The sequence below is a fragment of the Mobula hypostoma genome, chromosome 20 (assembly GCF_963921235.1).
Source record: "Mobula hypostoma chromosome 20, sMobHyp1.1, whole genome shotgun sequence".
In the NCBI taxonomy this organism is placed as follows: domain Eukaryota; kingdom Metazoa; phylum Chordata; class Chondrichthyes; order Myliobatiformes; family Myliobatidae; genus Mobula; species Mobula hypostoma.
Window position 1 is genome coordinate 37,411,804 of NC_086116.1, and position 21,585 is coordinate 37,433,388.

A 21,585-nucleotide genomic window follows, 5' to 3' on the forward strand; every position below is an offset into this window, starting at 1 on the left:
ACACTCTCCCGACCCTCTGAGTGAAGAAGTTTCCCCTCATGTTCCCTTTAACCTTCTCACTTTTCACCTTTAGCCTCTGGTTGTAGTCCCACCTGACCTCAGTGGAAAAAACCCTTACTTGCATTTATCCTATCTATATCCCTCACAATTTTGTATACCTCCATCAAATCTTCTATGTTCCAAGGAATGAAGTCCTAACCTATTCAATCTTTTCATATACCTCAGGTCCTCCAGACCAAGCAACATGCTTGTAAATTTTCTCTGGACTCTTCCAACCTTATATCTTTCCTGTAAATAAGTGACCAAAACTGCATACAATACTCCCAATTAGGCTTTACCAATGTCTTGTACAAAACATCTCATCTCCTGTACTCAGTACTTTGATTTATGAAGGCCAATGTGCCAAAAGCTTTCTTTACGACCCTATCAACCTGTGATGCCACTTTCAACAAATTATGAACCTTTATTCCCAGATCTCTTTGTTCTACCGCTCTCCTCAGTGCCCTCCATGAGAATCAGTGCTGGGGACTCTTTTGTATGTGATAGACATAAATCAAGTGGATAAAGACTTCGGTAGGTTGATAACCAAGTTTTCAGATGATACAAAAATTAGCAGAGTAGTGGATAGTGGGGAAGATAGTCAACGAATTCAGAAGGATATACCAACTGGAAGTGTAGACAGAAATGGAAAGAAAGGAAATAGGGATAACTCTGGGAATTATGGACCAGTGACTGTTAATTCGGTGGTGGGCAAATTATTAGTGAAGGTTCTTAGAGACGGGATTTACAACTATTTGGAGAAGCATGATAGAGTTAGAGATTGTTAGCATGGGTTTATGAGGGTCAGGTAATTCCTCATGAGCCTGATTGAATTAGAAGATAGAACATAGAAAACCTACATCACAATACAGGCCCTTTGGCCCACAAGGCTGTGCCAAGCATGTAGAAATTACCTAGGGTTACCCATAGAACCATAGAACATTATGGCACAGAAACAGGCCTTTTGGCACTTCTTGGCTGTGCCGAACCATTTTTCTGCCTCGTCCCACTGACTTGCACCTGGACCATATCCCTCCATACACCTGTCATCCATGTACCTGTCCAAGTTTTTCTTAAATGTTAAAAGTGAGCCCGCATTTACCACTTCATCTGGCAGCTCATTCCACACTCCCACCACTCTCTGTGTGAAGAAGCCCCCTCTAATGTTCCCTAAACTTTTCCCCCTTCACCCTTAACCCATGTCCTCTGGTTTTTTCTCCCTCAGCCTCAGTGGAAAAAGCCTGCTTGCATTCACTCTATCTATACCCACCATAATTTTATATACCTCTATCAAATCTCCCCTCATTCTTCTGCGCTCCAGGGAATAAAGTCCCAACCTATTCAACCTTTCTCTGTAACTGAGTTTCTCAAGTCCCGGCAACATCCTTGTAAACCTTCTCTGCACTCTTTCAACCTTATTAATATCCTTCCCGTAATTTGGTGACCAAAACTGCACACAATACTCCAAAGACAAGAATATCAATATTAATACGAGAATTCGAGGTTAAAGACCCTAGCCTTGCTAGTTCTTCAGGATAAAAGGTTATATTAGCACCTCCATCATCCCACAAGCGGAGGAAGCATTCGGCCAGTGATTCCCCAGACCTTCGTTTAAAACGAGCAGCCATCTCAGATAGCTCCTTATCATTATACTTCTCGCACTCGAGAGTCTGTACTCCCGGCTGCCCATGGACATTTTACTGAGAAGTCACCACAGCAGGCCGAGCCTGCAATGGTTCTGGGGCAAAAGCAGTTTCCCCCTCACCAAAGGACCCATTATCATTATCATCATACCATATATCCCCATCCCAGGTGTCTGGGTCTCCCCTGGATAGCAACATCAATCTTATCTTCATGGGATCGGGGGTATAATTCTGGCAGCGGGCCACCTCCTGATGTTTAATTTGCACTGGCCTACATGCCATCTGAATTCCCTTCTCCTCAGCTTCCTGTGCCCTATTCTGACTGGTCCTCACCACCTCAATCATTACTGAGCACCTCTCCTTCATAGCATTCACTTCATCCCTCAACTTATCCTTTTCTTGTTCCACTTCACAGGTCTTTTCCAACTGTTGGCGCAAAGCTGTGGCCAGCAGCCAACAGCCATCAGTATGAGAACCTCATTTCAGTGAAAAATTTATTTCGCGGAACAATCTAGCCACCTTACTTCCCAATTTGTCGCCAGGATTATCTAGGCAATCATCCCAATTCATGGGAGGTCCCAATTTAGCAAGGGTGTTAGCAAATGCAGCAAACCCATCAGTATTATCCGTCCACCCAGGTATGCGATATTGTTCCGGGGCAACCTCTTTGTTCCAGCGAAACATTGTCAGCAATCCATGAATCCTGCCGACTACGCCAATTGTTCCACAAAACCGATAACCAGTAAGTATAACCATGATGGGTGGATGCTGCAACTATTTGGTTTCGCTCGAACAAATGGACCCAGACTCGATAGTTCCTCTGAGACTCACTTTATTGTTAATACTGAGAAGAAATAGAGAGCTGCGAGAAATGCTTTATATTGTACAGTACCTACACCACTAATAGGTAGGGCTAACAGAAGCAACCCCTGGTGGTCTACACCGCCAAGTATACTTAGCAACGTCTGCGTGGTCCCTGCGGCAGGTGATCGACCGTGAACTGGCTAGGGTGGAGGTCCTCGGCGCCTGTTCAGCTGCTCCGCCTGAAGGTGGGACCCATAGCCTTCTATTGTTCTGAGCTTCGTGTACCTGTCCAAGAGTCTCTTAAAAGACCCTACGTATCCGCCTTCACCATCATCGCCAGCAGCCCATTCCACGCACTTACCACTCTGCATAAAAAACCTCACCCCTGACATCTCCTCTGTACCTACTTCCAAGCACCTTAAAACTGTGCCCTCTCATGCTAGCCATTTCAGCCCTGGGAAAAAGCCTCTGACTATCCACATGATCAATGCCTCTCATCACCTTATACACCTCTATCAGGTCACCCCTCATCCTATGTCGCTCCAAGGAGAAAAGACCAAGTTCGCTCAACCTATTCTCATAGGGCATGCTCCCCAATCCAGGCAACATCCTTGTAGATCTCTTCTGCGCTCTTTCTATGGTTTCCACATCCTTCCTGTAGTGAGGCAACCAGAACTGAGTACAGTACTCCAAGTGGGGTCTGACCAGGGTCCTATATAGCTGTAACATTACCTCTCGGCTCCTAAACTCAATCCCACGATTGATGAAGGCCAATACGCCGTATGTTTTCTTAACCACAGAGTCAACCTGCACAGCAGCTTTGAGTGTCCTATGGACTCGGATCCCAAGATCCCTCTGATCCTCCACACTGCCATTAATACTATATTCTGCCATCATATCTTCTTTGAGGATGTGACAAAGCACATTGATGAAGGTAGAGCAGTGAATATGGTGTATATGGATTTTGTAAGGTGTTTTATAAGGCATGGAATCCAGGGAGACTTGGCTGTGTGGATACAGAACTGCCCGTAGAAGGCAGAGGGTGGTAGTCCATGGAGATAATCTGCCCAGAGGTCGGTGACCAGTGGTGTTCTGCAGGTATCTGTTCTGGGACCCTACTCTTTCTGATTTATATAAAGGATGTGCATGGGGAAGGGTGGGTTCGTAAGTTTGCAAATGACACAAAGGTTTGTGGAGCTGCGGATAGTGTGGAGAGTTGTTGTAGATTGTAATGGGACATTCACAAGATGCAGAGCTGAGGTGAAAAGTAGCAGATGGAGTTTGACCCAGAAAAGTGTGATGTGATTCACGTTGGAAGGTCGAATTTTAAAGACAGAATACAGAGTTAATAGTAGGATTCTTATCAGTGTGGAGGAACAGAGGGATCTTGGGGTCCACGTCCATAGATCCCTCCAAGTTCCTGCACAAGTTGATAGGGTCATTAAGAAGATGTAGGGTGTGCTGATCCTTCATTAGTCATCAACAGCCGTGAGGTAATAGAAACATAGAAAATAGGTGCAGGAGTAGGCCATTCGGCCCTTCGAGCCTGCACCGCCATTCAGTATGATCATGGCTGATCATCCAACTCAGAACCCTGCACCAGCCTTCCCTCCATACCCCCTGATCCCCGTAGCCACAAGGGCATTCTAAGCATTCTAAGGTTTATCCTATAGATAATGGTACTCCAGAAGGGCATGTTTGTAGCCCTGTCCTGATCAGTACAGGTTTCCCCCGCTATCCGAAGGTAGAGCGTTCCTATGAAACCTTTCGTAAGCCGAAATGGCGTGAAGTGAAGAAGCAATTACCATTAATTGCTATGGGAAAAATTTTTGAGTGTTTGTTGCAGCTCTGTAAACTCTGGTTAGACCACACTTGTAATATTGTTCATTTCTGGTTGCCCTATTACAGGAAGGATGTTGAAGCTTCAGAGAGGGTGCAGAAGAGATCTACCTGGATGCTGCATGGATTGGAGGGCATGCGTTATGAAGATATGTTGAGCGAGTCAGGGTTATTTGCTGTGGAGTGAAGACAGATGAGTTGTGACTTGATAGAAATATGCAAGGTGATAAGAGGCATAGGTAGAGTAGACAGTCAGAGATATTTTTCAAGGGCGGAAATGGCTCCTACCGGGGGGCATAATTTTAAGGTGATTGGAGGGAAGTATGGGGTGATATCAGAAGCACAAAATTTTTACCCAAAAAGTAATGGGTGCATGGAACAGCCTGCCAGGAGTGTTGGTAAAGGCAGATAAATTGGGGACATTTAAGAATCTCTTAGATAGGCACATGGATGATAGAAAAATAGAGGGCTATGTAGAAGGGAAGGATTAGATTGATCTTAGGGTAGGTTGAAAGGTTGGCACAACATCATGGGCTGAAGTGCCTGTACAATGTTGTAGTGTTCTACTGTATGTTCAGTGTTCTATGTTGTAAAAGGCAGATGGAGTTTAATTCAGACATGTGTTAAATATTTTAATTTATGAGGTCAAATATAAAAGGAAAGTGTACAGGATATGGCAGGATGCTTGGTAGCATTGATGTACAGGGGGATCCTGAGTTGCAAATCCACATCTCCCTGAAAGTGCCACACAAGTAGAAGGGGAAAGTAAAGAAGACATACAAAATGCTTGTCTTCACCAGTCAAGGTGATGTGTATGAAAGTCAGGAATGAGTCAGTCCTGGATTTCATTGGCAAGAGAAGAATCAGGATCCGATTTAAATATGTTCAGTGATTTTTCTCTTTCTCTATCAATGCAATTCAAGACAGTGACTTCAGTTTGAAACACACTAGTTATAGTTTTAAATAGTTGCTTAAATAAAAGCACTGCAAAAGGTTTTGTTTTCTGATGTGCTGTTTGCACTTTTGACAACTTTGCTGGAAACCAATGAAGGTTCAGTATGTCTATCTCCAAGTAACGCATGAGTTATTTTAGAAAGTGTCATACACCTTAGCTATGTAGTGGTATCAATACTTTACCTCTACAACAGACGTCATTAATATAATACATATTTTAGTAACTTCCATAGTTCATCACTAACAGAAACTGCTATATTTTTATCAAGGTGTCAAAAACAAATCTCTACATACGTATGGAAGAAGTTATACACATTTGGATGAAATTACAGGAAGTAGCTTTATATTTACCACAGTCCTGAATAATAAAACAGAAAAAATCAGCTAAAAAATTTAAAAATGTCGATTTTGAAAGAAGAAAGACGCTTTTAGAATCTTTCTACTGTTGGGGAATCAAGAACCTGAGGGTACTGGTTTAAAGTGAGATCGTAAAGATTTAATATAATCTTGAGGAGCAACATTTTTACAGAGATGATAACTCATATATAGAATGAGCTGCTGGAGGGAGTGTTTGAGAGTATAATAACAACATTCAAAAGACATTCGGATGGGTCTGTAGTTAGGGAGTGTTTAGAGGGATGAGACCAAACATGAACAAATGGCACTAACTTTGATGGACACGAAGCAGTAGGGACTGTTTCTGTGCTACATGACCAGGAATGGTTACTGCTGTGACTAATGTCAATTGTACTAACTAACTTAATTATCACTACATCCATGTAGTACCTGCCTCTGTAGATAATTATTCAAAGTGAAAAGGGACACACTCCTGGATTAGTGAAATGAGCTTTTGATAACATTAATTCTACTTTTATACAATAATGTTTAACTGTTAATAGCAGTGGAAATTTTCTCATATGATAGATCATTGTGACTGATATATTGAAACTGAACTTCAGAATGTTATAATATTGTTTTAAGATTGTATTTAGGGATTCACAGAGAAGGCCCTTCTACTGGAAGTGGATATGAAACTTTATTAGCAAGTATAATGGAGCATCATCAGATTCAACATAAGTATTTGCATTATAAATCAGTCGTCCTTGTTCTGCTCATGAAAATATTGCTGCCGATAATTTAGAGAATTTTCAGACTTGTTAGAAATAGAAAGTGATAAACTTTGTGCCTAGCCAAAAGCAGTAAAAACATTTGCTTCCGATCAGTCAATTAAAACATTATTCTGCTCTCTGTGTAGCAAAGTCTACTAATCACAGACCGACCGAGTCTTCCATTTCCACTGCCTCATCTGTTAGCAGTACTGGAAGTGGCTACAATGTAGACAGTGAAGGCAGCACAACAGGAGGGGAAGGCAGCGTCTTCACTGACACTCAAATGTAAGTTGTTTTAAAACTCTATGCATTTTTTCAAATGATTTATTTTTACTCTTTTCTGAAAATCAATAAAACTTCAGATGGTGAGAATCTAAATTAAAAGCAGAAAATGCTGACGAGACGCTGCAGGTCAGGCAGCATCTACAGGAGGGGACGCTGTTATCATTCCACGTCTGGTAACACTGGGCCTTTTGCTCAACTCTAATGAGGGGTTTCAGGCATGAAACTTTAACTGTTTCTCTCTCCACCTCCACAGATGCTACCTGACCTGCTGAGCACTTCCAGCATTTTCTGTTTTTACTGTACTTCCATTCTTTTATAATGGTGTATTTACTTTTCAGATGAGTTCATCAGTAACTTAATAAGGAATGTCCACGACCATCTTAAATCATAAAATATAGCGACATGATAGTCAAACCCTTCCCAGGGAAAGTTACCTAAAGTACTTGTTTTGAAATGTTTGCTTAACAGATTGTCTTAAATGTCAAAGGAAAAACATGGTCTGGAAGAGAAGTATAAATCGAATAATTGTGAAATACTAATCGTCCTCTGCATCAGTAAATTGTTAAATCGTCATAATACAGAAAGATAGAAAATGTCCTTACTTTCTTATGCAATTCTGTTACCTGGAGATATCACTAATTATTGCAAATGATACTTTCGGAAAGTCTCAAGGAAAAGGTATATCAGCTCACGCTTATCAGGATTAAATTCCATCTGTTATTGCACTGCCAATTTCACCAGATGATCAATGTCATCCTGTCATTTAGACTGTGCTCCTCACTACCAAAAATACAAGTGATTTTCATGTCATCTACAAAACTGCTTATCATATCTCCTACATTAATATTGATATTGTCAATGTATATAATATCACCAAGAGTATCAGCATCAATCCACGTGGTACACCACTGATCATAAATTTCCAATCATGAAAGACATCACTCTGTGCCTTCTATTAGCATACCAATTTTGGAAACAATTTGCCCCCTTTCCTTTTTGATCTTTTCAACTCCAGTCCTGCCAAAGGGTCTCAGCCCGAAGCGTTGACAGTACTCTTTGCCATGGGTGCAGCCTGGCCTGCTGAGTTCCTCCAGCATTTTGTGTGTGTTGCTTTGATTTCCAGCATCTGCAGATTTTCTCTCGGTTTACCCACTTTCCTAAATTGCACGGGCTCCAGTAGCCTTCCATGTGGAGTTTTATCAAAGGCCTTACTGAAGTTCACGTAGATATATCATTTGCACTGCTCTCTCTCATCAAAGCATTTGGTGACAGTCTGGAAGGATCCAACCAAATTGATCAAACAGGATCTTACCCACCCCATGCCCCTATGAAGTCATGTCGATGATCTTTGTTCAATCCCAACTTTTCTGAGTTGTATTAATCTTTTCCTTCATAATTTTTGCCAGTAACTTCTCTCCCACTGACACTTGACATGCAGGTTTGTAATTACCTACAGTAGTTTATCGTTTGTAATTAACCACAGTAATTACCTACTCTTCTTTAATACATCTACCACATTGGTTAATGTCCACTCATCTGGCAAAAGCCTTACTAAAGTCCATATAGGCAAGATCTACTGCTCTCATTAAATGTCCTGGTTAGGTACACCCTCAAAACAAAATTTAATCAAATTTGTGCGACCTGAACTCTCACAGGCAAAGCCAGGCTGGCTATCCCTAATTTACCATAATAACCTTTCACTCAATGTCAGTAAAATTTAAAAAACTGATTACTGACTTCAAAAAGGGAAAGGAGGGTGAACTTAGAGTCATAAAGTCATAGAAAAGTACAGCACAGTAACAGGCCCTTCAGCCTATTTACTCCATGCCAACCAATTTAGACTGCCATCAACCTGCACAGGACCATAGACCTCCACACTCCCGCCATCCATTTACCTTTCCAAAGTTCTCTTAACATTGAAATCAAGCTCGCGTGTACCACCTGCGCTGGCAGCTCATTCCACACTCTCACAGCCCTCTAAGTGAAGACGTTTCCCCTCCTGTTCCCCTTAAACATTTGACCTTACACCCTTAGCCCATGACCTTGAGTTGTAGTCCCACCCAACCTCAGTGGAAAAAGCCTGCTTGAATTTACCTTATCTATACCCCTCATAATTTTGTATCGCTCTATCAAATCTCCTCTCAGTCTTCTACATTCCAAGGAATAAAGTCCTAACTTATTCAATCTTTCCTTAGAACTCAGATCCTCCAGTCCCAGCAACATTCTTGTAAATTTTCTCTGGACTCTTTCAACCATATTTACATCTTTCCTGTAGGTAGGTGACCAAAACTACACACAATACTTCGAATTAGGCCTCACCAATGTCTTATACAATTTCAAGATAACATCCCATTCCCTGTACACAATACTTTCATATGAAGGCCCATAATTTCATTTAGTCACAAGCCTCGATGTACTACCACTCTCTGGCTTCTCCCACAAAGTCAATGTCTAATGTAATTTACTACCTCATCTTGAGTGCTGAGCAATTGAACCTTCTTGACCAACCTCCCATGTGGGACCTTGTCAAACGTCTTGCTAAAGTCCATGTAGACAACATCCACTGCTTTGCCTTCATCAAGTTTCCTGGTAATTTCCTCAAAAGCCCTATAAGATTGGTTAAACATGACCTACCATGCACGATTCCATGCTGACAATCCCTAATCAGCCCATGTCTATCTAAATACTCACATATATGGTCCCTTACCATACCTTCCAATAACTTTCCCACTACCAATGTCAGGCTCACTGGCCTATAATTTCCCGGTTTATTTTTAGAGCCTTTTTTAAGCAACGGAAAAATATTAACTAGCCTCCAATCCTCCAGTACCTCTGCTGTCGCTAAGGATGATTTAAATATCTCCACTAGGGCCCCGGAAATTTCTGCACTTGCCTCCCGTAGGGTCCGAGGCAACACCTTGTCAGGCCTTGGGGGATTATCCGGCTTGATTTGCCTCGAGACAGCAAACACCTCCTCCTCTGTAATCTGTATTGTGTCCATGAAGTCAATGCTGCTTTGTCTCACTTCTATAGAATCTGAGTGAGTCTCCTGAGTAAACAGAGATGCAAAAAAATCATTTAAGATCTCTCCCATCTCTTTCGGTTCCATTCTGATCTTCCAAATACTCACATGGATTACCATTCTGATCTTTCAGAGAATCAGTTTGTCCCTTGCAATCCTTTTGCTCTTAAGTTGATCAAGTCTACACTAGTGGATTGCCGGTGAAGAGAGTCAAAATTCAAAGTAAACTTATTATAAAAGTACATTCAGATACACCAGATTCAACCCTGAGATTAATTTTGCTGTGGGCGCTCACAGTAAGTACAAGAAACACAATAGATTAGTGGAAGACTACACCCAACAGGAAGGACAAACAGCCAGAGTGCAAAAGACAAAAAACTGTACAAACACAAGAAGAAAGAAAAAAATAATAGGAATAGTAAAGTTAATTTACTTACAGAAGACAGAAGGGATGCCGTAAGGGTATGAAAGGATGGAAAGAACAACTGATAATAGATTCCGTAATTCTGAATCAAACTGAGCAGGAAAGCAGACATCTTTCATGTTGTTATATTGACTACCATAAAGTATTTGATTCTGTCCCATATTCATGGTTAATAGAAGTTCTTAATGTATATAAACTACACCCAATACTTGAGATATTCCTGCAACATCTGATGAACCATTGGCATTGTATGTATCTATTAACACTATCTATTAACGAATGAAAAAGAACAACCACCATTATCAAATAAACCGAGGCATTGTCCAGGGTGACTCTCTAAGCCCACAATGTTTTATCTAGCTTTAAACCCGCTCTCTAATTTACTGAATCAGATGAAAATAGGGTAACAAGTCAGGAAAAAACAAATGAATTACACCTTGGCACACCTTCTATACATGGACGATTTGAAACTATCAATAAAGCTAAAGTACTTAATTCAAATTGTAGAACTATTTTCAAAAGATATAAATGTAAACTTTGGACTAGATAAGTGAAGAACATTAAACATAAGGAAAGGTGCAATAGAGTTAATAGAATACAAAACAGAGCAGCGGGGTACAATGCTACTGATAGGTGAATATGAAATATGTAAGTACCTGGGATATCAAGAAGCAAAGAAAATAGAAAATATGCTGAACCTTTGCAAACAGAGATACTGCCTTGCTTTCTTCATAATGTGCTGGACCCAGGACGGATCCTCTGAAATGATAACACTGAGGAATTTAAAGTTGCTGACCCTCACCACCTCTGATGAGGACTGGCTCGTGGATCTCTGTTTTCCCCTCCTGAAATCAATAATCAGCTCTTTTCTCTTGTTGACTTTGAGTGAGAGGTTGTTATGGCACCACTCAGCCAGAGTTTCAATCTCCCTCCTATATGCTGATTCATCACCACGTTTGATTCAGCCACTGGCAGTGAAGTCAACAGCAAACTTAAATATGGCACAGGAGCTGTATTTAGCCTCTCACTCATAAGTATAAAGCAAGTCAAGCAGGGGACTAAGCATACAGCCTTGTGGTGCACCTGTGGTGTTGAAGATCGTGGAGGAGATGTTGTTGCCAATCCTAACTGACTGGGAACACACATAAAAGTTGCTGATGAACGCAGCAGGCCAGGCAGCATCTCTAGGAAGAGGTACAGTCGACGTTTTGGGCCGAGACCCTTCGTCAGGACTAACTGGAAGAAGAGATAGTAAGAAGAGCTCTTCTGACTGACTGGGAGTTTGCAAGTGAGGAAATCAAGGATCCAGTTGTACAAGGAGATATTAAAGCCTTGGTCTTGAAGCTTCTTGATTAGCTTAGAAGGGATAACAGTATTCAATGCTGAGCTGTAATTAATGAAGAGCATCCTGATGTGCCTCTTCACTGTCCAGATGCCCCAATGAAATGGCATCTCCTGTTGACCTGTTGTGACGGTAATGAAATTGGAGTAGATCCAGCTGATGGTTAAAGCAAGCAAAAAAGGCATTCAGCTCTTTTGGGAGCGAAGCCTTGTTGCCACCTATTTTGCTTGGTCTCACTTTGTAGGAGGTGATAGCATTCAAGCCCTGCCATAGCTGTCGAGCATCTTTCAGTGATTTAAGTTTGGTAGGAATTGCTATTTCACATGCGAGATGGCTTTCTGGAGATCATATGTGAACCTCTTGTATTTTACTTGGTCGCCAGACCTGAATGCCACTGATCTGGCCCTCAGCAGATTGTGGATCTCATTCATCCAGGGCTTCTGGTTTCAGAAGAGTCTGAATAATTTTGTGAGGATGCACTCATCTACTAGTTGACAACTGTGGTGTATTCGTTCAGATCCTCTGATGAGTCCTCCAACCCAGCCCAGTCCACTGACTCCAAGCAATCCCAAAGCCGCTTCTCTGCCTCCCATGACCACCTCTTCAATGTCCTTATTTCTGGAACCTTATTTTTTTGTCTCTGCATGTATGCAGGTAGGAGGGGGACAGCCAATTGAACAGATTTCCCAAAATATGGTCAAGGCAAGGAACAGAAGGCATTCATTGTGGTAGTATAGCAGTGGTCGAGTGCGTTGGGACCCCTTGTGCTACAGGTGACATGCTGGTCATAAGTGGGCAGAGATTTCTTCAAAAAAGCCTGACTGAAGTCCCTGACAATGATTTGAAAGGTGTCAGGGTAGGCTGTTTCTTGTTTGCTGATGGGGGCTCTCAGTACCTCAAATGCCTGCTTACGTCAGCCTTTGGCTGTATGTACGTAAACTGTGGACAGGATCATGGAGGAGAACTCTGTTGGTAAGTAGAACAGTTGGCACTTAATCATTAGATATTCCAAGTTGGGGGACAAGAGTGCAATGAGACCACTGCATACAATCACCACAAAGAGATTACCACGAAACACAGACCCCCACTTTTTGCCTTCCCGGAATCAGCATTATGGTCCATCCAGCATATCCTCTGGGTTTAATTGACAAATTTGCCATTTCTTGAGTTAGCCTTGTCTCCATGAAACAGAAAACAAAGCAATCCCTCATTTCACTCTAATACAGCAATCTGCCCTCAGGTGCTCAATCTTGTTCTCCAGCAACTACATTTTCTAACAAGATATTCGGTAGAGGAAATTTAATACCTCACCACTTTAAATTGGCTTGGAGTCCTCCCCTCCTTCCTTTCTTCTGGCCATGGCAATATACCTTCATCCACTTAAAGGTGCCGTACTGAGTTAAGTCCACTGAATCCTTCAGAAGATTGCTAAGTTTGTTAAGATGGTTCAAAAGTATTTTACTTTAAAGTTCAAAGTAAATTTTATTATCTCTGGTCCTCTGTCATCTGAAAAAATGTTCCTTTTCATCTCTGTTCTAAAAGTATGTCTTTTTACTCTGAGGTTGTGTCTTCTGGTCTTGGACTCTCCTACTGCTGGAAACATCTACATTACCACTCTATTCAGGGCTTACAATATTTGGTAGCTTTCGAAGAGATCACAACTCATCCTTCTAATTTCTATCCATACCGGTATCTTTCCTGTAATACCATGGGCTTCTCTCTTGTTAGGCAGCCTCAAGTTTACACAGTCTCAGAGTAAAAAGACATCCTTTTAGTACAGAGATGAGGAGGAATATTTTTTTAGAGGTCAGAAGACCAGAGGACCAGAGGACCAGAGGACACAACCTCAGAGGGCCAGACCTTGCAACCTCAGAGTAAAAGATTCTTTTTACATTATATGTTCATAATTTGTGTGATGGAATTAATGACATTGTTGCAACGTTTGCAGATGATACAAAGATATCTGGAGGGGCAGGTAATTTTAAGGGAAGTAGAGAGTGTACGGAAGGACTTAAACAGATTAGGAGAATGGGCAAAAAAGAGGCAGATGGAATACAGTGTTGAGAACTGTATGGTCATGCACTTTGTGTAAGAGATGAAACAGTTGACTATTGTCTAAATGGAGAGAAAATACAAAAACAAACTGAGGCGCAAAGGACTTGGGGTTGCTTGTGCAGGATTCCCTGAAGGTTAATTTGTAGGTTGAGTCTGTGGACAGGAAGGCAAAAGTAATGTTAGCATTCATTTCACAAGTACTAAAATATAAAAGCAAGGATGTAATGTTGAGACTTTATAGAGCACTGGTGAGGCTTCACTTGGAGTATTGTGAGCAGTCTTGGGCCCCTTATCTTAGAAAAGAAGTGCTAAAACTGGAGAGGGTTCAAAGGATATTCACAAAAATGATTCCAGGATTGAATGGCTGGTCATATGAAGAGTGTTTGATGACTCTGTGCCTGTATTCACTGGAATTCAAAAGAATGAGGGGTGACCTCATTGAAACCTATTGAATGGTAAAAGGCCTAGATAGAGTGTATGTGGAGAGGATGTTTACTATGGTGGGAGAGTGTAAGACCAGAGGACACAGTCTCAGAATAGAGGGGTGTCCTTTTAGAACTGAGATAAGGAGAAATTTCTTTAGCCAAAGAGTGGTGAATCTCTTTGCCACAAGCGGCTGTGAAGGACAAGTCTCTATGAATATTTAGATTCTTCATTGTTCAGGGCATGAAGGGATATGGGGAGAAGGCAGGAGATTGGAGCTGAGAGGAAAAATGGCGAAATAGTGCAGCAAACTCGATGGGCCAATGGACTAATTCTGCTGCTATGTCTTATGGTCTAAGTGCAGCAACTTGTCAAAAGCCTTCTGAGAATTCAAATAAACATCTGCTGACTCTTCTTTGTTTATCCTGCTTGTTACATCCTCAAAGAATTCCAACGAATTTGTCAGGCATGATTTCCCCTTATGGAAACCATCCTGACTTTGGTCTATTTTATCATCTGCTGCCACGTACCCAAAAAACCACATTCTTGATAATGGATTCTATAATCCTACCAGCCACTGAAGTCCAGTTAAACAGCCTATAATTTCCTATCTTTTACCTCCCTCCCTTCTCCTCAAAGAGTGGAGTGACATTTGCGATGTTCAAGTCCTCTGGAACCATATGACATAGCAGCAGCCCATCGAGTCTGCTCTGCCACTCCATCATGTCTGATTCATTATCCTTCTCAATCCCAAGCTTCTGCTTTCTTCCTGTAACCTAGGATGCTCTTACTAACCAAGAAAATACCAACCTCCACTTTAAATATACCCAATGACTTGGATTCCACATCCTTGTGCGGAATTCATTGCCATAGATTCACTAGCCTCTGGCTAGAGAAATTTCCCCTCATCTTTGTTCTAAAGGGACATCCTTGTATTCTGAGGCTGTACCCTCTGGTCCCGGATTCCAGCTCTATAGGAAACATCTTCTAACTAGGCCTTTCAATATTCGATCGGTTTCAAAGAGATTCCCCTCTCATTCTTTAAACTCCAACAAGTACAGTCCCAGAGCAATCAAATATATTTTACATTACCGGATAATATGTTATACCCTCATACGTTAATCCTTTCATTCCTGGGATCATTCTCGTGAACCTCCTATGGACCCTCTCCAGCGCTAGCCCATTCTATCTTAGGTGAGGGGTGCAAGTCTGCTCACAATACTACAAGTACCGCCTGACCAATGGCTTGAAAAGCCTCAGCGTTACATCCTTTCTTTTATATTCTAGTCCTCTCAACATGAATGCAAACATTGCATTTACCTTCCTTACCACTGACTCAACCTCCAAGTTAACCTTTTCTGAATGAGGACTCCCGAGTCCCCTTGCACCTCTGATTTCAGAATTTACCCCCCTGTTTCGAAACTATTCTATGCCTTTATTACCTCTATCAAAGTGTATCACCATACACTTCCCAACACTGTATTCCATCTGCCAGTTTTTGCCCATTGTCCTAATCTGAGCCTTTGTCCTTCTACAGACTCCCTGCTTCCTCAATACCACCTGCCCCTCCACTCATCTTTGTATCAGTGGCAAACTTGCCCACAAAGCCATCACATCCATCATTCAAAGCATCCATATGTAATGGGAGAAGATATTGTGCAAACACTGTTCCTGAATGTCTTCAAAAATCACCACAATCTCTTCAGCTACCTCTTTCAGGAACCCAGAGTATAATCCATTGAATTCAGATGACTTAACCACTTTCTTACCTTTCTGTTTCCCAAGCACCCTAGTAATAGAAACTACATTCACTACTACCCCCTGAAACTCTCAAATTTCCTGCATTTTGTTTGTCTTCCACAGTGAATAATGGTGCAAAATAATTATCTGTTCATCCAACATTTCTACATCTCTAACGATATTTTCCAGCCATCTGATGTCCACCATTTTTTCATTTACTCTTTCTATATCTGGAAAAAAAATCTGTTGGTGTCCTCTTTTATATTAGTGGCTAGTTTACCTTCATATTTCATGGTTTTTCCTCATCACTTTTTTAGTTGCCTTCTGTTGGTTTTTAAAGGCTTCGCAATCCTCTAGCCTCTCACTGATTTTTGAAATATTGTGTGCCCTCTTTTTTGTTTTTAATGTTATCTTTGACATCCATTGTCAGTCACCTTATCCTCCCTTTAGAATGCTGATTCTTCTTTGGGATGAAATAATCCTGCATCTTCTGAATTTCTTCCAGAAACTCCTTCCATTGCAGTTCTGCCATAGTTCTTTCCTGTCAACTTGGCCAGTTCCTCTCTCATACCTCTTTAGTTACTTTATTCAACTGTAATATCAATACACCCAATTTTAGCATCTCCCTCTCAATCTTAGTGTCAGTATATAGCTCAGTGGCAAAGTGCATGCTTCACATGTATGAGATCCTAGGTTCAATCTCCAGTACCTCCACATCTTTGCAACTCCCTTCCTCAAAGGACAGTTGAAGCAGGATCTAAAAATAATCCAAGCAAGATGTGGATAAATGATCCATTAGCAAAGAGTAAAAGGTCATTGGGGGAGGCAGAATGTGGAGCTAAATTTCCAATCAGACCAGCCATGATTTTAATGGCTTTGTGAAGGGCAGTTAGACAAAAAGGAAATAAAAGAAGTAGGGATAACCTTGGGAATTATAGAACTGTGAGTCGTACTTCAAATTATTGGCAAAGATTCTTAGAGATAGGACTTATGAGCATTTGAAGAAGCATAGTCTGATTGGGGATGAGGAGCAGATCACATCTCACAAGCCTCAGGATGTGACAAAGCAGAATGATGAAGGTAGAGCAGTGCATGATGGTGTGTATATGGACTTTAGTAATGCATTTGATAAAGCTCTCCAGGGTTGGCCGATTCAGAAAGTCAGGATCGGGGGAAACTTGGCTATGTGGATTCAGAATTACCCATAGAAGGAAGAGGGTGGTAGAAAATGGAATGTATTCTGCGTGGAGATCGGTGACCAGTGGTGTTCTGCAGGGATCTGTTCTGGGACCCCAGCTCATTGTGAATTTTTGTAAATGGCTTGGATGAGGAAGGGTGGGTTAGTAAGTTAGCAGATGACACAGAGGTTGGTGGAGCTGTGGATAGCGTGTGGGTTTGTTGTAGTTTGTAATGGGACACTGACGGGATGCAGAGCTGAGCTGGGAAGTGGTAGATGGAGTTCTGTAGACTCTGGACAAACTTTCCCACCATGCCATTTGTAGCAGTGGTGCGGTGCAGAAGTAATATGTCTTGTTTCATTCATTTTCAGGAATGACTGAAACTGTTCCACAACAAATTGATCAATTGTCACTAAGTGTTCAGGAACACCAGACTAGTGAACAGGCTTCTCAACACATTGTGCACTAGGCTGCAGTGGAGGCTATTGTGAACACTTCTGGCCACTTTGTAGCTGCATCCACCACCACCGAGAAATTTGTGCTCATGAATGGTCCAGCAAAATCCACATGAATCCTCTGCCCGGGCAATGCAGGCCATTCCCAGGGATGCAGAGGTGCATCCCTTGGCACCTGGGTGTGTTGGCATCCTGAACAGTGGATGGCAAGTTGCTCGATCTGCTGATCTATCCCAAGCTTGGAGCCAACAGTTTCATGTTGACCACATATAGATGACCAGCATGTAGCTCCTCCAGCATTTCAGCTCTCAGCTTGAGGGTATGACAACTCTCAATTTTCACATAAGGCAACCTCTGTCAAGAGCAAGTTCAGCCCGGCGCTGGTAAAAATTGGGGAACTTGAATTTCTGCTGCACATTCCAGCCATTTTGGGTTGCCACGTAGACCTGAGACAGTGTGGGGTCTTTTACGGTTTCCCTTTGGATCATCTCTGAAGTAGAAGAGAGACTTGCAATTTGCATTAGGGAAAACACATCAAAGGGAATGTCCTTCTTCAGGTATTTCCTAGTCCAAGGGAAAACTGGACAATCCATCAGCATTTTCATGATTGTCCTCTTGAACTCAATCTTGTAATTGTGTCCTCCAAGAAACAGAGCCTATCTCTGCATTTGTGCTGCTGCTGTTAGGGGAACAGCCTACTGAGGATTGAAAATGGACACTAGTGGTTGATGATCAGTAATGAGGGTAAACTCTCTCCCATACAAGTACTGGTTGAAACAGGTTACAGCCCAAACCAAACTCAAGGCCTCTCTGTCTACCTGTGCATAATTTTTCTCTGTGGCAGTAAGGGATTGTGATGCAAAGACTTTAAGGCGTTCACTTCCATCACTCATAACATGTAACATGACTGCACCTCTACTGTAAGGTGAGGCACCTCAGGCAAGCTTCACTGGATGATGTAGATCATAATGTGTGTCTAGGTGATGCTAGAGGGTATCTAGCGTCACCATTTCCTCTACCTTTTGGAAAGCCACTTCGCACAGCTTTATCCATTGCCATTTCTTCCTGATCTGTAGTAATGAGTTCAAGGGGTGGAGCACAGTCGTCGGATTTGGCAGGGACCTGTTATAGTAATTGATAAATCCGAAAAAGGACTGCAACAGTGACACATCCTTTGGCCTTAGAGCATTCACCACTGCTTGAATTTTCTCAACACACTTGTGTAATCCTTGTGTGTCAGTAGTGTGACCACAATAAGTGATGCTTGGTTTAAAGAACTTGTTGTGTCTTGCTCTAAGCCCATAATCTTCTCATTTTTTTAACATTGTTTTGAGATTTTGGAGATGTTCCTTGTCATCCTCACTGGAAATGGCTAGCATGAGAGGGCATAGTTTTCAGGTGCTTGGAAGTAGGTACAGAGGAGATGTCAGGGGTAAGTTTTTTACGCAGAGAGTGGTGAGTGTGTGGAATGGGGTGGCGGTGGTGGAGGCAGAAACGACAGGGTCTTTTAAGAGACTCCTGGGTGGGTACATGGAGCTTAGAAAAATAGAGGGCTATGGGTAAGCCTAAGTAGTTCTAATAAGGACATGTTCAGAACATCTTTGTGGGCCAAAGGGCCTGTGTTGTGCTGTCGGTTTTCTCTGTTTCTATGTTTCTATGAAATTAGTTTCTATGTCATTCAGGTAACACGGAGTGCCTGGGCAGCCTTGTAGCACCTGGTCTGTAGCTTTCTGCCAGAAAGCACATGCCAATACTTCTCCAAAAATTAGTCTATTATGGTGATAAAGCCCTTTGTGAGTGCTTATGTTGAGAAACACTTTGGATTCTTCTTGCTGCTCCATCTGTAGAAAGGCCTCAGCTAAGTCCACTTTGCTGAAGTGTATCCCTCCAGGAAGGTTTGCAAAGATACCCTCTATCCTGGGAGAGGGTATTGACTTTACTGGGTTGATGGTGACCTTAAATTCACCCCAGATCCTGACAGACCCACTCTTCTTGGCTACTGGGACCATTGGCATTACACAAGGGCTCCACTTAACCTTGGAAAGAATTCCGTCAGCCTCCAAGCAATCTAGCTCACTGGCTACTTTGTCACAGATAGTATAACGGATGGGTTTTGTAAAACTTGGGTGTGGCATTTTCATTTACCACTCTTTTACCCTGGATATGTTTGAGTTCTCCAATGCCATCCTAGAACACTGCTGTGGCATCATCTAGTATCTTTCTTAATTCACTTTCAGTTGACTGTATTGCAGGGGACGTTGCATGCAAGTGGATGGATCTCCAATCGAGTTGTAGTTGTCTCAGCCAATCATGGCCCCACAATGCTTGTCGGTTGTTGTATTTCACTATTACGTATGTCATTCCCACAGGAGTTATCTTTTCAACGGTATAAGTTCTTATTCGGATACCTCCAAGCTTTTGTTCGGTATCTTTGAAATGCCATTCAAACTCATTTTGTGGATTGATTGAAACAGCTGAGCTGGTGTCCAATTCCATTTTAATTAATTTTTCATTCATTTCTGTCGTAAACCATATTGCTTGTCTCTTGATAGTTTTCACATTATAAAACTCAAGGTTACTCAGTCCTGTACCACTCTCCTCATCATCAGATTTTTCATCAACTCTGCAGATTAGTGCTCTTTTTCAAACTGCAACTTGACTTTTTATCTTTTCTCTTCCCTCTGCAGTCCATTTATTTTTGTCTGCCCAACATGCTCTTTGTATGTGTCCTACTTTGTTGCATTTTCTGTGAGTTTCGCCTTTAACCCTGTATATTGGTCTTGTGTATGTGAGCCCCTGCCAAAATAGTAAAACAATTTGTGCAGCTTTCTGCTTAGATGTTGCAATTTTGCTCATTCTCACTTTCATTCCTGACTGCAACTTGCTTGTGTCTCTGGATGCTGTTTCCATTGATACAGTGATTTCAACTGCTTCCGTAAATGTGAGTTATGCTTCAGTTAATGTGAGTTATGCTTCAGTTAGAAGCCATTTTAGAATGCTTTCTTGTAAGAACCCACAAACTAAATGATCTCTCACTGCATCATTGGCTCACCACTGAACTGACAATGCTCACGCAATTTCTTCAATTCAGCCACTTAAGCAGAAATGGACTTCCCTTCCTTTTGATTCCACTTATGAAACCTAAAGTGTTCTGCAATCAACAATGGTTTCAGTTCTAAATGTTACTGCGTTATCAATCACAATATCACCAAACTCATTTTGGTTGCTTTGGTTGGAGCAGTTAAACCTCTAAGCAAATTGAATAGTGGCACGGTAGCGTAGGGGCTAGCGCAATTCTTTACAGTACAGGCCACCGGGGTTCATTTCCTACCACTGCCTGTAAGGAATTTGTATTTTCTCCCCATGACCACCTGGGTGTACACTGGGTGCTCCGGTTTCCTCCCACAATCCAAAGATGTACTAGTTGGTAGACTAATTGGTCATTGTAAATTGTCCCTTGATTAGGTTAGGTTTAAAACAGGGGTTTTCTGGGCAGTATGGCTCGATGGGCCAGGAGGGCCTATTCTGCACCGTATCTCACTAAATAAATGTTAAAAACTGCACTCAGACATCTGTTGTGCAATCAAAGACGTGTATCTTTCTGATATAGCCAGACATGTCTGCATTTTTAAATTTATTATTATTATCACTCGGTACTCAATGTTTATGAACCCATGAATTTCACCCGTTTTCTGCTTTTTTTAACTCAAATATCTCTCTCTCCCCCTTCCGAAGAGAAAAAAATGTGCCGCGCATTTTTTTTTACTAGAACGTCTCGCTCTGCTTCAACAGGTAGATAGTCGTCTCAGGTTTGTTTTAAAACTTCTTCATCGGCACTGTTATTTTTTGTAAATCCAGATACTATCAGAAGAAAAATATGTTTTGTTTTACTTTCCTTTTCTTTAGTGAGGCGCTCACATATGACATGGTGGCATAATAACGTATGCCATTCACATAGTTCTACATATAACCTGTAATTAATTGTGTAAAGAAATGAATGCTTAATTAAACCATATATTTACAATATTACTCAAATATTACTGAAATATTAAATACACTGCATGGATTTTTTTATTTCTGATTGGAACTCTGTGATGATCAGTGCCGGGACCCACAGTGTTCATTCAATCTATTAACAATTTGGATGTGAATACAGAAGGAATGATTAATAAGTGTTCAGATAACATGAAATTCTGTAGAGTTTTAAACAGTGAGAAAGTTAGAGGCACAGAGAATATAAAACATTATACTCTATCTAAAATAATAAGCACAA

At 41.6% G+C, this 21,585-nt stretch overlaps 1 protein-coding gene across 1 annotated transcript in view; it reads left to right on the forward strand.

Annotated features, from left to right (window-relative positions):
* The window catches only part of pcloa (piccolo presynaptic cytomatrix protein a), a 385,443-nt gene that overhangs the window by 334,642 nt on the left and 29,216 nt on the right, over positions 1-21,585 (forward strand). Inside the window, exon 21 of the mRNA XM_063073096.1 lies at positions 6,535-6,673. Within this exon, the coding sequence (XP_062929166.1) occupies positions 6,535-6,673 (139 nt within the window). The remainder of the gene's footprint in view (positions 1-6,534; positions 6,674-21,585) is intronic.